Source organism: Caloenas nicobarica, chromosome 4 (assembly GCF_036013445.1).
Source record: "Caloenas nicobarica isolate bCalNic1 chromosome 4, bCalNic1.hap1, whole genome shotgun sequence".
Lineage (NCBI taxonomy): Eukaryota > Metazoa > Chordata > Aves > Columbiformes > Columbidae > Caloenas > Caloenas nicobarica.
The window spans coordinates 20473794-20490490 of record NC_088248.1 but is presented as its reverse complement, the minus strand read 5'-3'; the positions used below and the strand labels follow the sequence as shown (position 1 = coordinate 20490490).

The following is a 16697-nucleotide window of genomic DNA, read 5'->3' as shown; positions in this document are numbered from 1 at the left end:
AGATTAAAATCTAGTGGGACAGGACAAGGATTCATTCGTCAAATGTTTCCTTTTTCTTCACTGCTTTGCTGAACTGCAAAATCGAAGCACAATTTACTTTTAAGGTCAAGGCTTATTTTGAACACAAACTCAAAATTGGGAAATTTTCTTCCTGTGTTTCAGGAAGCTTGATGAATATCAGGACTTGAAAACATGCGGTTAAGAATGAGATTTCTCTTCAGTAATTCTTGTGCTAAATAGAAAGTAGCTCTACACAATTTTTCAATAAACAATAGCTTAAGGTATCATCTTCATTTCTGACGGCCCTGGGCATATGTGAACAAAAAAATCTTGTTAGCGTACCTGTGAAATAAATAAATGTTCTTTTTCTTACTCTTCAGAAAGCCAAAATGAGACTTAAGCAAAGGTACAGGCCTTAAATAGGGTTCGGTTTTTTGCTGTACTCAAATGCTTTGTTCGCCATTGAACAGGGACAGAAGAGTTAGTTACATATTTTGCGGACTAAGAATCGGATGCATTTGTGTTTGTTGCTATGGCTATTGAGAAGTTTTGAGCAGCCACAGCTGCTGCTGGCAGCACCCAGAGTTGTGACCGTTCAGTGCTTGGGCTACCTGTGCCAGCCCTCTGCACTCAGCGGCACAGCGTTTGGAAGGGAATGCAGGCAGCACTGTGTCTATGTATGTATGCTAATCGAAATCGTCACAATCTCCATAGAAAATGGAATCCATTATATTCAGTGCATGGTCCTGCAGCCTATCCACATTGGCAGAATGTGATTCCCCCAAATGGAGAGTGGGTATGAGGCAAACTTGAAATTATTATCTGGAGAAAAAAAAAGGGAAAATGCCTTATAGGGAAGAGACCAAGTCCTTCATGAGTTCTTCCTGGGAGAACACATACTGCAGCATCTCATAGGAATGAATTGCCAATGCCCTTGTTTCTTAGTCGCCCCTAACAGGGGAGGCGAAATGATGATGGGCTAGAACTCCTTTCTTTGGATCTTGTGCATTGTTGTGTGTCAAAAGGCTGGAACGGCAAAGGATACTCAGTGCAGCACAGCCGCTTCTTGTTTTCATTCACCCTTATTTCACTGACTTAAACTGTGGAGATCTCTAAGTTGGTAGAGGATTGTATTCAGGAGCACTGGGTAAAGCTTCGTGCAGGTTTTATCAAGGCTTTTCATACCTGTTTCAAAGTGCCTATGTATCACCTTATATTTGCCCTGCTTCTTAGACTTTTTTACATCCCTTAGAAGCACCTGTGTTTTGGTAACTTTCAAGGACAGGATACTGCACCTTTATTCTGACAGTGCAGTTTTCTGTGTGTGTGTTCCCCTGGAAGAGCGAAAATCTGTGTTTATGATGATATGACTAGGGTCACTGTTACTGTCCTGCCAGATAAAAAGAGAGCCTGAGCCAGGCTAACAAACTTATGTCTGAGCACTTAAACGAGAGGACTCCAATTTCTAGCTAATCGCTTATCAGACCTGAAGAAATGGTTATTTAGTGTATGAATTCCCATTAAATAGAAAGGAGGAAAATTCTAAAACTCATTTTCCCTACTCTCTTTGAGGGCACCTGAGAGAAAGCCCCATTTTTTTTTTTTTTTTTTCAACTAGAAGAGCTTATGTGAGTTGAAAGACAGGAGAAAGCAAGTTCTGAATATAATCTTATTTATTTGAATATTCAAGAGTGGGTCTACTTTAAACAGACATATGAAAGGGCCATTCTTATTCTTACCACAGAGAAATTTCCTTTACTGTTGCAATGACAACTTTATTTTGTATGCATATGTTTGTTTAACTACATGAGTATGCTTTGAGGACAGATAGCATTTCCAGGGGCAGCTTTTACAATTCAAATTTTCTGTTTTACAACGGGAGCAGCTTTTCTGAAGATCCGGTTGAAGTAAGAAATGGCACCTTGAGATACCAGTCAGAATATAAAATGAACAGGAAAAAAATTGCAGATTTAGCAAGTATTTCCTCTAGGCAAACTGAGTTAGAGACCTAGAGAAAGATGTGGGAAGAAATTATTTCTCAAGTCAGTCCCAGTAGCTTTCAAGACATCCTTGTTAATACACATGACAGAATGCTTTGCATGCCTTTGACCTTCAGGATGATTATTAGAACAGTTTATTGAAATATTAAACAGTGTCAGCATATCATAAAATATTCCTTGCTCAAACTTGTGGAATTAACAGACAGGAGGAACTGTTAACTGGTAGCAAGGTTATATCACACCTTGCAAAAGCGTAATTGCATTTGCAATTGCCAAACCAAAACAAGAGTGAAACATACGTTTTGTGAAAGTTTATCAAACAGAAGCATGTGGAAAATGTGTATCTAAAGATAGGCTTGGCATATCTTCTATTACATAGAATATATATTTTTGCGCAGATAAAAGAGGGGAAGGTATTGTATAATAATATTTATTAAAATGCGGTGGTTTTGCAATTCTTCTCTTGTTACGACCAAGCTATTTATAATAAAAGGGAATAAAAGGTAAATTTCTAAAAATATGGTCTCAAAAGGGAAGAAAGTCTTTATTTCAGGTGAAAAACAGGACTTAGTGGTATGTGATCTGAAGACAGGTCTGCTGCTTTATAACCTGTTCAGAATCTGTGCTGTTCTTTATCTCCACCAAAGAGAGAGGTAAAGGGCTTTACCAATTCAAACATCAGGCATGTCTGTAAGGTGTGACTCTAGTATGTCTGTCCCTTTAGTAGCTTGTAGTGAACTTTGTAAGACCAGTAAGAACAATGGATGCTTTTCTGAAATCTTGTTTAGGCGTGGTAGCACTTAAATTCAAAGAAATGAAGTGTGATGACTAAGGTGTGCTAACTCATTGCAGGATATTCATTATCTGTATATTGTATATATTTATTTTAGATTTTTTTTTGGTGATGGTCTATTGGTTTGTTCTTTTTATTTTTTTCCTTCCCTATTTTTAGCTGGAAAAGAGAGTAAATCAGTTATTCAAAGTCATTCTTCTGTTCGCCTGCTAGTAATAGATTACTTCTTCTAGCAAATGGAAGGGCAGCAAATTATTATTTTTAGAGCTCAGTTGTGCAGGAATGTTGAAGGTAGACATTCTTTAATTTATACCCATAAAATGCTGCACTGCTTGAAATGTTTATAAATCTCCTTCAAGGTACACCAAGGACTTTTTTTTTTTCCTCATTGAAAATCTAATTTGATGATCTGTGCTTTAGCCAAAACACACAGACTTAAGATTACAAGATTTTTAATGCCCCAGTACTAACCATCAGGTAAACAGAGGTGTCCCACAAGCTGCATTAGGTGCCATGATTCACTGTGGTATTGTGCACCATTTCTAGGAAGGTCTTTAGAAATGATCTTGCTTTAAATTAGCACAAGCTTAAAGCTGAAACAGTACTGAAAAGATTTTTCTGTTAATTGTTGTTTGGTGGGGTTTTTTGGTGGTTTTTTGATTTGTTGTTTGTTGTTTGTTTTTGTTTTGTTTGTTTTTTGGGTTTTTTTTAAGCCATAATAATTTGATTTGAATTCAAATTGTCTAAAGGAACCTTTTTTTTTGTTTGGCAAAGCCTAGACTTTTGGTCAAGGTGCGAGTTGTGCTCCTTCACTAACATACCAGCCTTTTTATTAGAGCTGATATCCTCATTATTCCTGTTACCTGAATTTCATAACCTTCAGACCATTTCTATTCTCTGAGGAACCTGAAATGGTATTGTTTCACAGAAAATCCCAGAGATGTTGAAATAATGATGATTTGTGTTTGACCAAATTTTAACCTCTATTCTCAAAGGGAAATCACAGCCTGTCATGCATAACACTTTTCACAGAGATGTTATTCTGTCCTTGTTTGCCTCTTTTTTGTGTGTATCTGTGTGTATGTGAGAGAGATTTGACTTCATGGAGATGAACGTTTTTTCACTGGAAGTTTTGCTGAGAAACTGCCAAAGTTTGTGCTATTCATTGAGATATGAAAATATCATCACAGTATTTTCCAACTGCCAGGCTCTCTGGACAGAGTTGCCTGGAGCATTTCCTTAAGCAGGCAGAAATGAAAGGGGCCTGGGGCTGGATAAAGAATCACAGGATGGTTGGGGTTGGAAGTGGCCTCTGGAGATCACCTAGTCCAACCCACCTGCTAAAGCAGGGTCACCCAAAGTAAATCACACAGGAATGGTGTCCAGGCAGGTTTTGAATGTCTCCAGAAAAGGAGAAGAAGGGAAGATGGAGTTGGGGGAGATTGCATGCAAAGGTTGGAAAGGATCGTACGTTTTGGAGAGTAAGAAGTTGTTTCACCTATGTGGGCTCTGGGTGTGGCAGGGGGAGAGTGGATCTATGGCTTTGCCATCCTTTCTTGTAACGTGCCCTTTAGCAGGCTGCCAGGAAGAAGCTCCACCGAAAGGCACCTTTTAGCCTCAGGCTTGTGGTGCGGCACAATACCTTTTTTCTTCTAATATGAACCATGCTCAGCCACCCTGCATAAGATTTTTCCCTATGTTAAAGGCTACTTGAATTTTTTCACCACTAGAAAGGTACTCTAAAATGACTTTGAAGAACTGTGGAAGGCTTTCCCTAGGTGTTCAACCTTCCTGGAGTGAGTCTTCTCAGGAAGATTCGCTATGAGATTCATCTATGCCACAGTGGCATCTGTCTCACTTGGGTCTCTAGAGGGCTGGTGAAGGGCATCGTGACCTTCCTTTTCGCTGAAACTCATGTCCCATCACCAGCTGATAGAGTTATTCCAAGGGTCAGTTAGGAATGAAGAGGAAATAGAAGAGCAGCAAGAGAAACTCTGCGCATACAGCCTTAGCCATTGCTTCTTGATAAGGATTTGTGGAGATTTGGACTTCATAAGTAAAAATAGATTAGACAGAACTAATAACATGATCTTGTTTTCCTCAGTATTCAAAGTTAGACTAAGTTTGCAAGGGAAACTTAAGGAAATAAAAAATAAATAAAATTTGAACTTCCTATCTCAGGCTTTTTTTCAGAACCTCAGCACTGATCATATGGTTTAGTTTCATTTCCCAACACAGTGAATGGTCCTTTTTTTTTTTTTAATGTAATCGATTTATTTTTGATCATAATTTCCCACTTTAGACAGAATACCCGCAATGCCTAAATAAGCCAATGAATTGGTATCTTCAGTAATGTACATAAGCTCAAGGTTATCTGGGGGTAGATGTTCTTGCTGTGTATGCTTTAACTGGATTCGTGATGTTAATGTCTGGTTTTGACTATGAAAAATGTGAGGTCAAATGTTCATTGCTGAAAGATTTTAACCCAGTCCCAGATGGTGACAATTTAACTCAGTCACACAAATGACTCCGTTAACAGCAGGAGTGGAGTTAGCAGATCTGCGTGTCATTAAAAATTAGACGTTTAGCACATTGCAGTATTTCTTCTCAGGCTAAAACTTTGTTAAAAATGTGGATGTAGTCAATGTAATCTTTATTCAAATTACATGACAATGTCATTAAAGCAATTTTAAAACTGAAATGACCACTGACAGCCATGTGTACATAGTTAATGATGATGCCAATATATGGAAGTGATTAAGTGTGATTTTTATATGCTTAGTGAGAGCTTTGAAACTTAACCCAGAAGACATTATTATAGAGTTTTTCAAAAGGTACATGACCAAGAATATATTTTACATATCAAAGCTAGATTTTCATAGTGCTGCTGATTTCTGCACTGGGACCTACCCGTGGGGCCTTTTCCTTAATGCAAAAGTTTCTTCTTATCTGTAATTCTCTTTATCTAGATTCTGCATTAGAACACCAGTAAGACATTTCGCTGTATGTTATATGGGCAGCTGCTTCTTCTAAGTACCATAACTATGTGTGGCAGCAAGCTCTAAAAATAGTTATTTATAAGGAAACTCATTTAAGTGAATTGGGGAAGTAGTAATGTCTTTTCATGAATGGTAAGGCCACAGAAAATCTCAGCCTAGGCTTAGATGCAACAGTGTTGAGCTGCAACAACTGGAAACTTTAGATACTCCCAAATATGTTATTTCTGAAAAGTATTTACTTTCTTGGGGTGAGGGTGGAAGTTGTCCTCAAATTCTGAAAGAAACGGAATCTTTGGAGTCATCTCATGCTTTCTGGGGTTCATGAAATTTTAAAATTAGCCAAATAATGAGGCCTGATAGAACACTTCATTCTGAAGAAAGAGTCATTCTCTCTTCACTATTTCCTGTATTTAAAAGGCATGATTGACTTTACTAGAATGAGAACTACTGACAGGTAAGTATCTCTCATCCTTTTTTTTTTGTTTGCTTACGGCATTGTCTGTAGCTTTTCTGCTGCAATGTTCAGTGAAGCTTAGAGCTGTGGGAGAGCAGTGAAAAAGATCTGAGAATTAAAGGCTGAGGGGAGTCCAAGAAGGGTGTCTGTGCCTGGAGAGCTTGATAACGGTGTCAGCCAGATCCAGCAGGCAAAAAAGGCTGGTTGGTGAAGGGAGGGAGGAGCCTGAAGGGGAATTAGGGAAGATTAATCAGTGCTGTGTAGTATCAAGACTTTTAAGATTATGTCTTCACTACAATTAACATAGGCTATTTCTCTGTGTCTCTGCCCTGTCTACTGAGCCTGATAGGTTGAGAGTTACAGTAGATGGAGAGAAAGATCTGGCTTGGGAAGTTCATTTCACCGATGACGTTGCCACCTTGAAGGCAGAGCTGTGACTGTCTCCTCATTTCTCAGAGGGACAGGGCTTTTTTTGCACAATTAATTAGGAGAGACAGTTTATACAATTCATTTTGCTGAAATACTCAGAATTCTGACCTCTGGACTCAGCAGTCTAGCAAATCATGTAGTAGACTGTGAGGAGACGTAGTAATTTTGGTGTGACTGGCAGCATAACTGATCATGGCAAAGTTTCGCTGACTCAGAGGCATTGGTGAAAGGCAGAAAAATAGGACGGGATATTATGGAATTTGGGACTGTAACTCAGTGAAGTATCTAAGCAAGAGATTTAATTTTAAGATGACTCGAATCTATACTTACTTACCAAAAGACTTAAGCCTTTTAGGTTTTATGGAAGTTACTTAATTTGGACTTCTGAATGTGTGTATGACCTTTATTGCATTAAGTTTTCTTTCTAATTTGTAGAAAACTGATAAGGAGAAACTGGAAGGGACACTAGAAGTCACAAAGGGGAAATGGGGCAGTGAAGAGAGCTGGAAAAAGACTGAAATGAAAAGCAACGCGTGAAGTTCAAAGGATTGCACAAGTTTTAAAATTCAGATCTTGATGTGTGAAATTTAGGAAGAAGTTAAATCAGTGGGAAAAGGGTGGAAGAGGCTGAAGGATGTATGGTGAAAAGACACAAGAGGAAAGAAGGGAGATGCATACGGAAGCAATGGGGGAGTATGTACATTGCTCTGGCACTGTTTTTTACCTGTGTTAACATTATAGGTTCATCTGAAACTGCAAAATATTTTGGTTAGTTTTTCTGAAAGACTGAAGCAGGGCTTTATAAAGGGAAGGACTGTGTACAAGAGTTTTAGGTGAGGAGATGTATACGACAGTGAAGAGCTAGTGGTGTGCGCGTGCTGTTTAAAATGGGTTTTTTTGAATGATAGCATAAAACAATATTGTGTGCGTAGTAGGTGTTGGGGAGAAAACAGGGGAGAAGTCTTCAAAAGGAAAAGTAGTAATGCAAAAGAATTGCAGTAGTTTGTGAACAGTTAAAAGGAAAGTAGTAAGTCTGCGGTACACGCTTGTGTGGTTGTGTACACATACGCAGGCACATCGCAAGAAGAGTCAGAGGCCACGAATGCATTGCAAAGAGCAAGTTTTATTTTAGTTACCTCCCTACTGGGGTATCTCCGAAGTCGCACCTAAGCTCCCAGGCAGAGGTGACACAAGTGGGGACGCAGGCGCTGGTAAGCCCAGCCCTGCTGGAAGATCACTGGGCCTGCTGAGCTCGCCTGTATTTCAAGGCTTCAGGCAGGCACAGCCTCCCGCTCTTTCTCACAACAAAGCAAGAATCTCAGACATAGTGATAAGGTGCCTAGAGTTTCTCACAGGCCTATGTTATCTAACACAGAGGTTCTACTCATCAAGCACACAAGGTCAGTAAAACAATTAGTGTGATGTATGTGCTTTTTCTACAGACAGCTGCAAGTCACTTTGAGCGTATTTACGTTTAACTAACCTCCTCGCCAAATCTTCCGCTACATTCCCATACAGTGGTTTTGTAGTAATTAATTCCCACACCCTATTTTTCTGTCTTTCCTTGAAGATTAGACATGTGGCTTTTATTAGACCTAACTCTGGTTATCACCACTTCCTGGACATCACTGATGCTAATCAAAACACAGTCTGGGCCACTGATGAATTAAACATTAATGACCCATTTTGAAGGATGTAGTGAGGTGTAATACTTAATAATGTGGTAGGGAGCTCAGTGGAAAAATAAGGAGCCTTATGCTCTTTGTGATCATTATCTGCCTCGGTCAAACCTTTTGTTTCTCCAGAATTACATTTTTGGAAAAAAATAAATAAAAATCTTTTTTTCTTATGTTAAGACTAATCACTTAAAGGGATGATTAGTTTGAACAGTACTGCATGGTGTGCTTGGTGGTGTGCAGTCCATTGTCCTCTACTGTTCATGAAAGGATTTGTTTTTACCCTTGAAGGAAGGAGCATTTCAATGATATCAGTAAAGTTCAGGTGTCTGACATTTTTTACAGTACTAGCGGTAAGATTTTTAGCACATTAAGCATTGTTATTAATAGCATAGATGATTTTGGCATTATGTGACTCTTTCTCTGTGGTTACAGTACTGGATACCAGTGTATTTACTATTCACCTGAAAACACAGCCAAGGCAAAAGAAGTTCTCAGCAACATCAATCATCTACAACCTCTCATATCAAGCCATGCAGACCTGCTGCTTAATTCCGCAAGCCAACATTCTCCAGACAGCTTGAAGAATTCTTTAAAGATGCTTTCAGAAAAAGTAAGATTCAAATCTTTACTGCAATGGAAAGTGGAATAATCAAGTCTCTAACTGTTGGGTTTTTTCCTGCATAAATTGACTTTCATAGCATCAGGAAATGTTAAATAAGCTCTACTAAAATAAGCTTCAAAATGTTGCTATCAGAAAAAGAATATTATTTAGCATTTCTGTAGGCTTTCCATGTAGAAAATTATATAACCTAAAAATTTCATTAAAGGTTGTCTTTATTTGAAGGTATAATTAATTTCATTTCATGTGTCTCTGTTATCCTCTAGTGGCCAAATACTGGGGTTTATCAAAAATAGATTACTGTAAATAATTTTGTGGTATGATAAACAGTTATTTTCTTTCTCTGATACTTTAAGCTACTGCTTGTGGGAGGTAGTTGAAGGCAGGTTTGTGCATAAGGTTTAGAATAATAGCGTGATGCAGTCTGGAAGAAGCAGCTAGGAAGCTGGAGCCAGGATGTCTCAAATTTTAATCCTCTTTCTCCTATTATATTCCTCTGGAGCTGTAGGCTGTTCCTCATCTAAATTACTTTAGCTCTGAACTAAGGAAGATAATATTTTCCACCTGTCTCACAGAGTGATATTGGAGATTAGCTAAAGTCTGAAGTACTTTTAAGCATGTGCCATCCTATAAAAATATTAAGCGCTATAGATCTGACCAGAGGGGTTGAAAAAAGTTTCCCATTGCTTCATGGGCTGCACCTTCTGTAATGTGATCTCAATATGGCTTAATAACACTATCAATAATCATTTCAATATATCTTCAGCTATTGGGAAGTGGCAACCCCTGTGGTCTGTTGAGCACTATTATCCCAGCAGTACATTGTTCAATGGGAGAGTTTCAAATCTGAATATTGAACTTGGCCACACACTGTGAAGGAATTGCATTGGAGCCACGGGGGGGAGATAAATGTTGCTCTCAGTTACAGACGTCTAAATCCACAGTAACTTTGAGAACACTGGAGTCACTGTGAATGTCAGGGGTATATAGGAAAGTAGAATTCAACCTGGAAATGAAAGGGAGGATTTGGGGGGGGCGGGTTGTGGCAATTATAGTGTGCCTTTCTATGTGGTGCTGAAGGGAGGCCCTTTATAGGTATGTGTAGAAAACATGGAGCTGTTCTGTTAGAGTTAGTTTGAAGGAAAATGCATGTGCAAGTAAAGCAAGCCAAACAAAACACTGTTCTGAAGATTCAAGACCTGGTTGTGAAGGAATTTGTAAATTAGCTATAACCTTTTGCTTTGCCCTTCCCACCTTTGCTTGTCTGGGCAGGAGGAGTGGATGATTTTGGAGGGGCTGCAGGCAGCTGTGATACCAACCCTCTGCTTGGACCATGGCCTGTTGCGGAGTCTGACTACACAAAAGGGCTAAGCAAGATAATCCATTCACTTTGTAAAAGTCACAGATATTTTCCATTTCTAGCTGGTGATTTAGTTGTATATGTTCATATTGGCTTTTCAGGGCCAGGATTAAATTGCTGGTTAGTTATGAACACAAGTTCTCTGACATAGCCTACCTGACAGCCCATAGTTTCTATCTAACCTCAGCCTTTTTCTTGGAAGAAATGAATCCAGTTGTCTGAGCAACAACTGCTGCCTGAAGGGTGGAATACCTGCCTCCCTGTCTATTCCCAAATTTACTCAAGGAGAAAAATGACAATTGAGAGAGGGTGTGAGACCATTGCTGGGGAAGCTGATGTGGAAGGACAGCTGCTTGTACAGAAGGGAAGAGAGTTGGGGAGGAAAGGCAACACCAAGATAGAACTTCAGGGAAGAGCAATATTAAGTTTCAAAAACACAGATGAAGGGAATTCACATGGTGCTGCAGTTAGATCCCCCATACAAAGCATCATCTCAAGGTCCGAAGGTAACGCATCTGTCTATCCAATCTGGTACATACAGGACTAGCGGAGAGTCCCTGGTTATATTTAAGGTAGGTTGGCATGCTCTTCTGGATAGAATTACGTGATGCCTACTTGTATTCTTGAGGTGTTTCTGCTCTCCTACCTTTTGCATACTTTTTGTATGTAAGAAAAGAAATGTTCTGGTACATTTTAACTGGATAGAAATTTAGAAATTAAACAGCTTTTGAAACAGCCATAAAAATTATTTGCCTGGTGATTAAATTCCTCAGGTTTATTAAAAAGCATATTACTTTTTATTTTAAGATGATGTTAAGATTGATATGTAGAACAATTCTTTCTAAAAACGTTAGGCAGCAGTGCGTATATCTAAGCTATCGATAATGTGAATTACAGTTAAATATTTGTGTTAGAAATGGAAGGACTGCCTGCATGCATTTAAAGTGGAAAATGAAATAAAATAATTCCACTGCTGCTTCTTATATTGAGCTTATTTTCTCATATTAAGCATGGTTTTACTTCTCCATATATGATTTGCAATTTACTGTAGTGTGTTCCTGAGACTAACCTTTTATCAACACTCTCTGTTAATTGATTAAGGAAGGCTTTAGCTGTCAACAAGTCTATCAGCATTTGCAGCTTGCAGAAGGCTTGATAAATTCATTTTCCAGCTCTGCCTATCTTTGTTTGCAGAAATATTCTTTAGTCAAACATCTTATAGAATTTGCAAAGTTTTCATTTCTTTGCATATACTTGTGATGTGATTTCAATACAATTTTACAAATAGTGATGTTCTGCAAATTTAGCTGTACTGAGCTGTAAGAAAATGTAGTTAAAATGTAGACTGTTGTTAAACTAATGGGATCTTTGGATGGAATTTAATTACAGAAGCATTTTGTTCTCTATATAAAAAAAAGAGGTTCACTTCCATGTCAGTTTGCTTTTTAAAATATTTTTCCCTATTAAATACTTATATTGAAATTAAATTACTTAAACTTTTCTGATACTTATCTAATATATGTTGCAGTCATAGTAGCCATTCCTTACTTCAAGTTTTCCAATACTACAACTTTCTAAAATGTAAAGCCCTTTTCAGTTCACTGCACCTGATGCAGGGACCTGAAATGGTTTCAAGCAGACTTTGGAGGGGGAGGGAAGTACAAAACCTCAGCAAAACCTTGATGTCGTCATTTCTAAGGACAGACAAGTAGTGTGGACTCTCTTGATATTGAATTGTAGGACGGTGTTCAAGAGGAGCTCTGCTGTTAACTATGCAAGAAAAGAGGACTCTGCAAGACTCACTTTGCCTCTTCTTTATGGAAGATTGGTAGGGTTTGCTAGCAATGTTCTCCAAAGACACTCTATTCTCTGAGCATGCACCATGTGAAGGCTGGAATGTAGAAAATGGAAATTCTCCTATAGTGCAGTTCAGGACAACTATGAGGCAGTCCTGAAGGACTATGAATGAGAAAATTATCTCTTGTTTAAGCACCCTTTCCCTCAGGCATCAAGTTAGTAAGGAGACAGAAGGAGTCTGGTAAAATAGCCGGGGAGGTGAATAGTGTTGCCAAGCCTAATCACTGAAGAATCCCAAATCAGGTCTGAAAGAAGTCCCGATGTTGGTTTAAAAAATCGTAACTTAGCTTAGATATCCATAAGGCTCTTATTTTTCAGACTTTCGAGTTTTATTATATTTGCAGCAAATTTTCAGCCTTTCTATGTGCAACCATTAAGGATCAAAAATGGCTTTTTCCTCAACGTCATGAAAATGGCAAAAAGCAGAAACTTCTCAAGCAGCTACCTAACCTCAGCACCTGGAGCTTTAAGAAAATCATCAATTATTTAGAGCATTGTGGTCTAAATGTCAGTGAACTTTTGTGGGGCTATTGAGGCAGAAAAGCAAGGAAGGTGAGTGGGAGCAGAAGCGTACAAAAGGGAAGCAAGTACTAGCAAAAAGGAATGGGATAAGAGCAGAAGTAAGAAGTGCAGAAAATGGGAGACAGCTTTCCAGGAAGGCAGATGCTGAAACTTTGAAAACTTGTTTGTTTGGGGTTTTTTTGCTTCTTGACAAGGTTTTACATAAGAAGCATGAAAGGGCTGAATGAAGCTTGGCTGGGCAACCTTTATTTCTAGCATTTCTGAGCTTTGTGTGACTACTTGTTTAGGCTGGTTGCTCTGACCCTTATCTACGTACTTTTCCACATGCCTGTTTAATTAAGATTGTGTGCACAAAAGCAGTTCAGCATCTGAATCTGCACATGACAATCCAGTATGTTCTGGGTAATAGGAAGGCAATTAAATCCCACTGACTTGTGATAAATAAATTTGGGTATTTAGGATTTCAAATATGATACATTGATTGAATAACATCTTCAGAGAGACTGGAAAAAACTACTTCAAGGTTTGCTTTAAATAAAATAAAGCTAGAAATTAGGTGTCATCAGCTACCCCGATATCTGGGCTGATACCTACAGGTGCCAAAATTTCTCTCTGGAAACACTGCTTTTGCAGAGACTGCAATCTCAGCAGTGTAGAGAAGTGTGTTTTTATTTAAGAAGATCCTTAAATTTGTTAATCATGTTTTATCTGACGCTTATTTGGAAGTTATTGAGCAGTGGTTGGATACTCTTGGTTCTTGTAGGGCCTTATCTCTGCAGGCAAAACTTGGAACTCAAGTTTAGGATTGTGTGAAAATATTACGATCTTTGTGATAGATTCTGTGCTTTTGTATTAATCCTTAGAACGACGGGATTGTAGAATGTGATGATGTCCCCAAACCCCTTGAATTGTTCCTTATTGCTCTACTTTGTTTCCTGCCTCTTAGGCAGACCTGAAACAAATATCAGCTCTGCCTAAGGGTAATTCAGCTCTGTTGCAGTATTGCATTCTTTGGTCTAACCTTTTCATTGATTGATTTTTTTTTTTTTCCCTAGACGGAGTTATTTGTGCACGCGTTTAAGGATCAGCTGGTCAGAAGTGCCCTTCTAGCACTGTACACAGCCCGACCTGGCTGTGTCCTCAAGAAACCAGCTGTGCCTAGAAGCAGTGCAGAAGAGGAGGGTGATGCACAGCATCGGGATCATCCTTCTCAGGTGAAAAGACAGGACTCGATACCCCATCATTCTGAGTACGATGAGGAAGAGTGGGTAAGTTGTCAACTGGTTGGTATTCAAGCCTTAACCCTCCAAATCAGCATTAAAAAAAATGCAAGCCCTTATGTCCATTGTCACATGTTATTGGGGCTGGGGGCGGGGAGAGGGTGGAAGAGGAGTGAAAAAATGTGAAATAATTTTTTTCAGATGCATTGTATATTTTGAAACTAACTTGACAGAATTTTCTTTAGTAGAGTGTGCTTCTCTGTGACTGCTTGATTGTGCATATGACAGTGAAGATGATGAACATCATCTTGCCCAGACAGGAAAACAGTCTTTCTTTGCTCTTACTTGAGTTCTTTTTGCTAGTTAGGCAGATTCAAGGAGACTGGAACAGCAAACGCTGTTATAAAGAAAAAAAAATTTTTTTTTCCTCTCTCTCCAAGACTGAATATAAATAGTTTAAACACATGTGAATTCACTCTCAGCAAAACAGAGCTGCTTTCCCTTAGACTCTGTTCTTAGAAGATGCCTAAGATTGCATAAAAGAATTAAACATGGCTTTTAGATTTTAACATTCTTAGCATGTATTTCTTTCAAAGATATGTATTATTTATATGGCTGATATTTTGTAAATTAATTACTTTGGTGGATGTGTTCATAATAGATCTGCTTCTTTGTCATATACACCCTGAACTCAAGCTACTTTTATTCAGTTCGTTACTGTATTCTTACAAATATAAAGGATGCCAGCATATTAATCTCTATTGTAAATAATTAATAACGTGTGTGAGCTACAGTACCTTACACCTGAACTGTAATTTTTATCCATACCACAAATAAAGGAAGAATACATTTCTTCTAGAGAAAAGACAATTATCTCCAACCTCATGCATTAAGTAGTCATGAGATTGAAACAATAAATAACTCATTCTTTTATTTGTCTTCTGGGTTTAGAGCCTTGAATTCATGTTTTCATGTTTTCTCAGCAACCTGAGGGGTTAGAGTGGTTGTTCTTTCCTTGAAATGAAAGCCAAAATATTTGTTCCCAGCTGTTGAAACACTCAAAAATAAATATCACAATAGATTTGATAAAAGGGAGAAATTTTTGCACTGGCAAAATGGCTTTTTTTCTTGAAGTTGTACTTTAATCTAGTACTTCTGTCTCTACAGAGAAGGTAGCTTTACTATATTTCATTATTGGTGTTGGTGTGTGTTTGTTTTTTAATTTATTTCTGCCAAGTGCTTGGCCCTCATCTATTAAAATGTATAAGCACATAAGTTTAAACTGTATCCGTATTTTCTGCTGAATTAGTAAGATTACCTGTTTGATTAAAATGAAGGGTATCTAAGTATTTTCTGAGTTAAATTGAGTCAGAGTCACTGAGACAGTATAAATCTTAGAGAAATTTTGGTTTTTTTTCTAAATTTGAAACATTAGGCTTCCATTATTTTTCAGCTCTTTCTGTCGAGGGAGGCAATGAATAATGTGAATTTTAATGATGAAATTATTATTAACGTAATGGAAAGAGAAAGAATAAACACCTGTAAAATTTAAAAAATTCCCTAATCGACTCTTAAAGTAAACTATAAAAGAAAAACAAACAAACTACCTTAGGGATATGTTGCTTTGTATGCATGGTACTATATCTTCCTTTGTTATTTCTTTTCCATTATTATCAAGCACTAGATTCCATTTTATAATTGGAATTTCGATCTTAGTTTTGCCTGAAATCTAAGTCAATGACATCCAACAAGTCTTCAAGCTTGACCCTGTTCCATCTGCTTCCAATGACTGTTATCTGACAATCATCACAAAGGTGAATTCAAGGCATGGTGTTTTAAAAACAAGATCCACCCCCTTCCCCAACATCCAAATTTATCTTTGAGGAATAACACCCAATTTCTTAACTCTGCAGGGTACCTTTTCATTGAGTAACCAGTATTTTCCCCAAAGCCACCTTCTCAACAGCAATGCTGTGTTGCACCTTTTTTCTTTTGATACCAAGTACAAATATTCATCCTAGTGCAGCTGACAGGAGTATGGATTGAGCTATTTATATTGGTCCACTACACGTAGGCAGTAGTAAAGCATAACTGTTGAAGGAAAAATATTTGAGTTTAGATTGCCTCTGGGTAGATATTCCCTTCTCCTCTTGCCAGCTGCTTCTGCTATCCTGGAATCTCTCTGCAGGAGCGAACAAAGAGAGTTGTCATGTATAATACAAGAAAAGCTGGTCACATTGCAACTCGGAGCTGTTTCTGCTCTACATTTCTGATTGATTGTTTTACCTGCTTGGAGGTAAAATGATGTTTCCTATAAGTTATGTACAAATACTGACCAGCTACTCAGACACAGGTCTGAAACACTGACCTTTGTACAATATATTCCATTCCAAAGCATTCTCCTTTCACAATAGGGTGTTAATCATGCACATAATGCTTTGTCTATGAGCATATCTCAGAAGCACTGAAGGTACTATATGGCTGTGAACCCACGTGAAGGAGACAGTGTCTTCAGAGCACTGGGGAATGCAGTTGCTGTGTCATACTTGGCGCAAGTAAAGCACGCGACTGTAGTGGTGTGTATGGAAGGACGAGAGATGACTGAGGAGCTCGGTAGTGAATTTAGAAAGCAGGAGAATCCTTAGAAAACAAAAAGACGGACTCTGGGGCTCTACTGGCCAGCGGTGCTTGGGAGGATGACAGGAAATGAAAGAGTTGAGTTGACTTTTAATGATACTTTCAGAGTGGATAGAAATTCACTACAT

General features: G+C 38.3%; 1 protein-coding gene across 10 annotated transcripts in view; it reads left to right on the top strand.

The window, feature by feature from the left end:
* Positions 1–16697, top strand: part of INPP4B (inositol polyphosphate-4-phosphatase type II B) — a 310888-nt gene that overhangs the window by 229466 nt on the left and 64725 nt on the right. For all 10 annotated transcript variants that reach the window (XM_065633318.1, XM_065633317.1, XM_065633315.1 and 7 more), the window contains 2 exons: positions 8787–8964; positions 13768–13980. In XM_065633318.1, coding sequence (XP_065489390.1) covers positions 8787–8964; positions 13768–13980 — 391 coding nt within the window. The remainder of the gene's footprint in view (positions 1–8786; positions 8965–13767; positions 13981–16697) is intronic.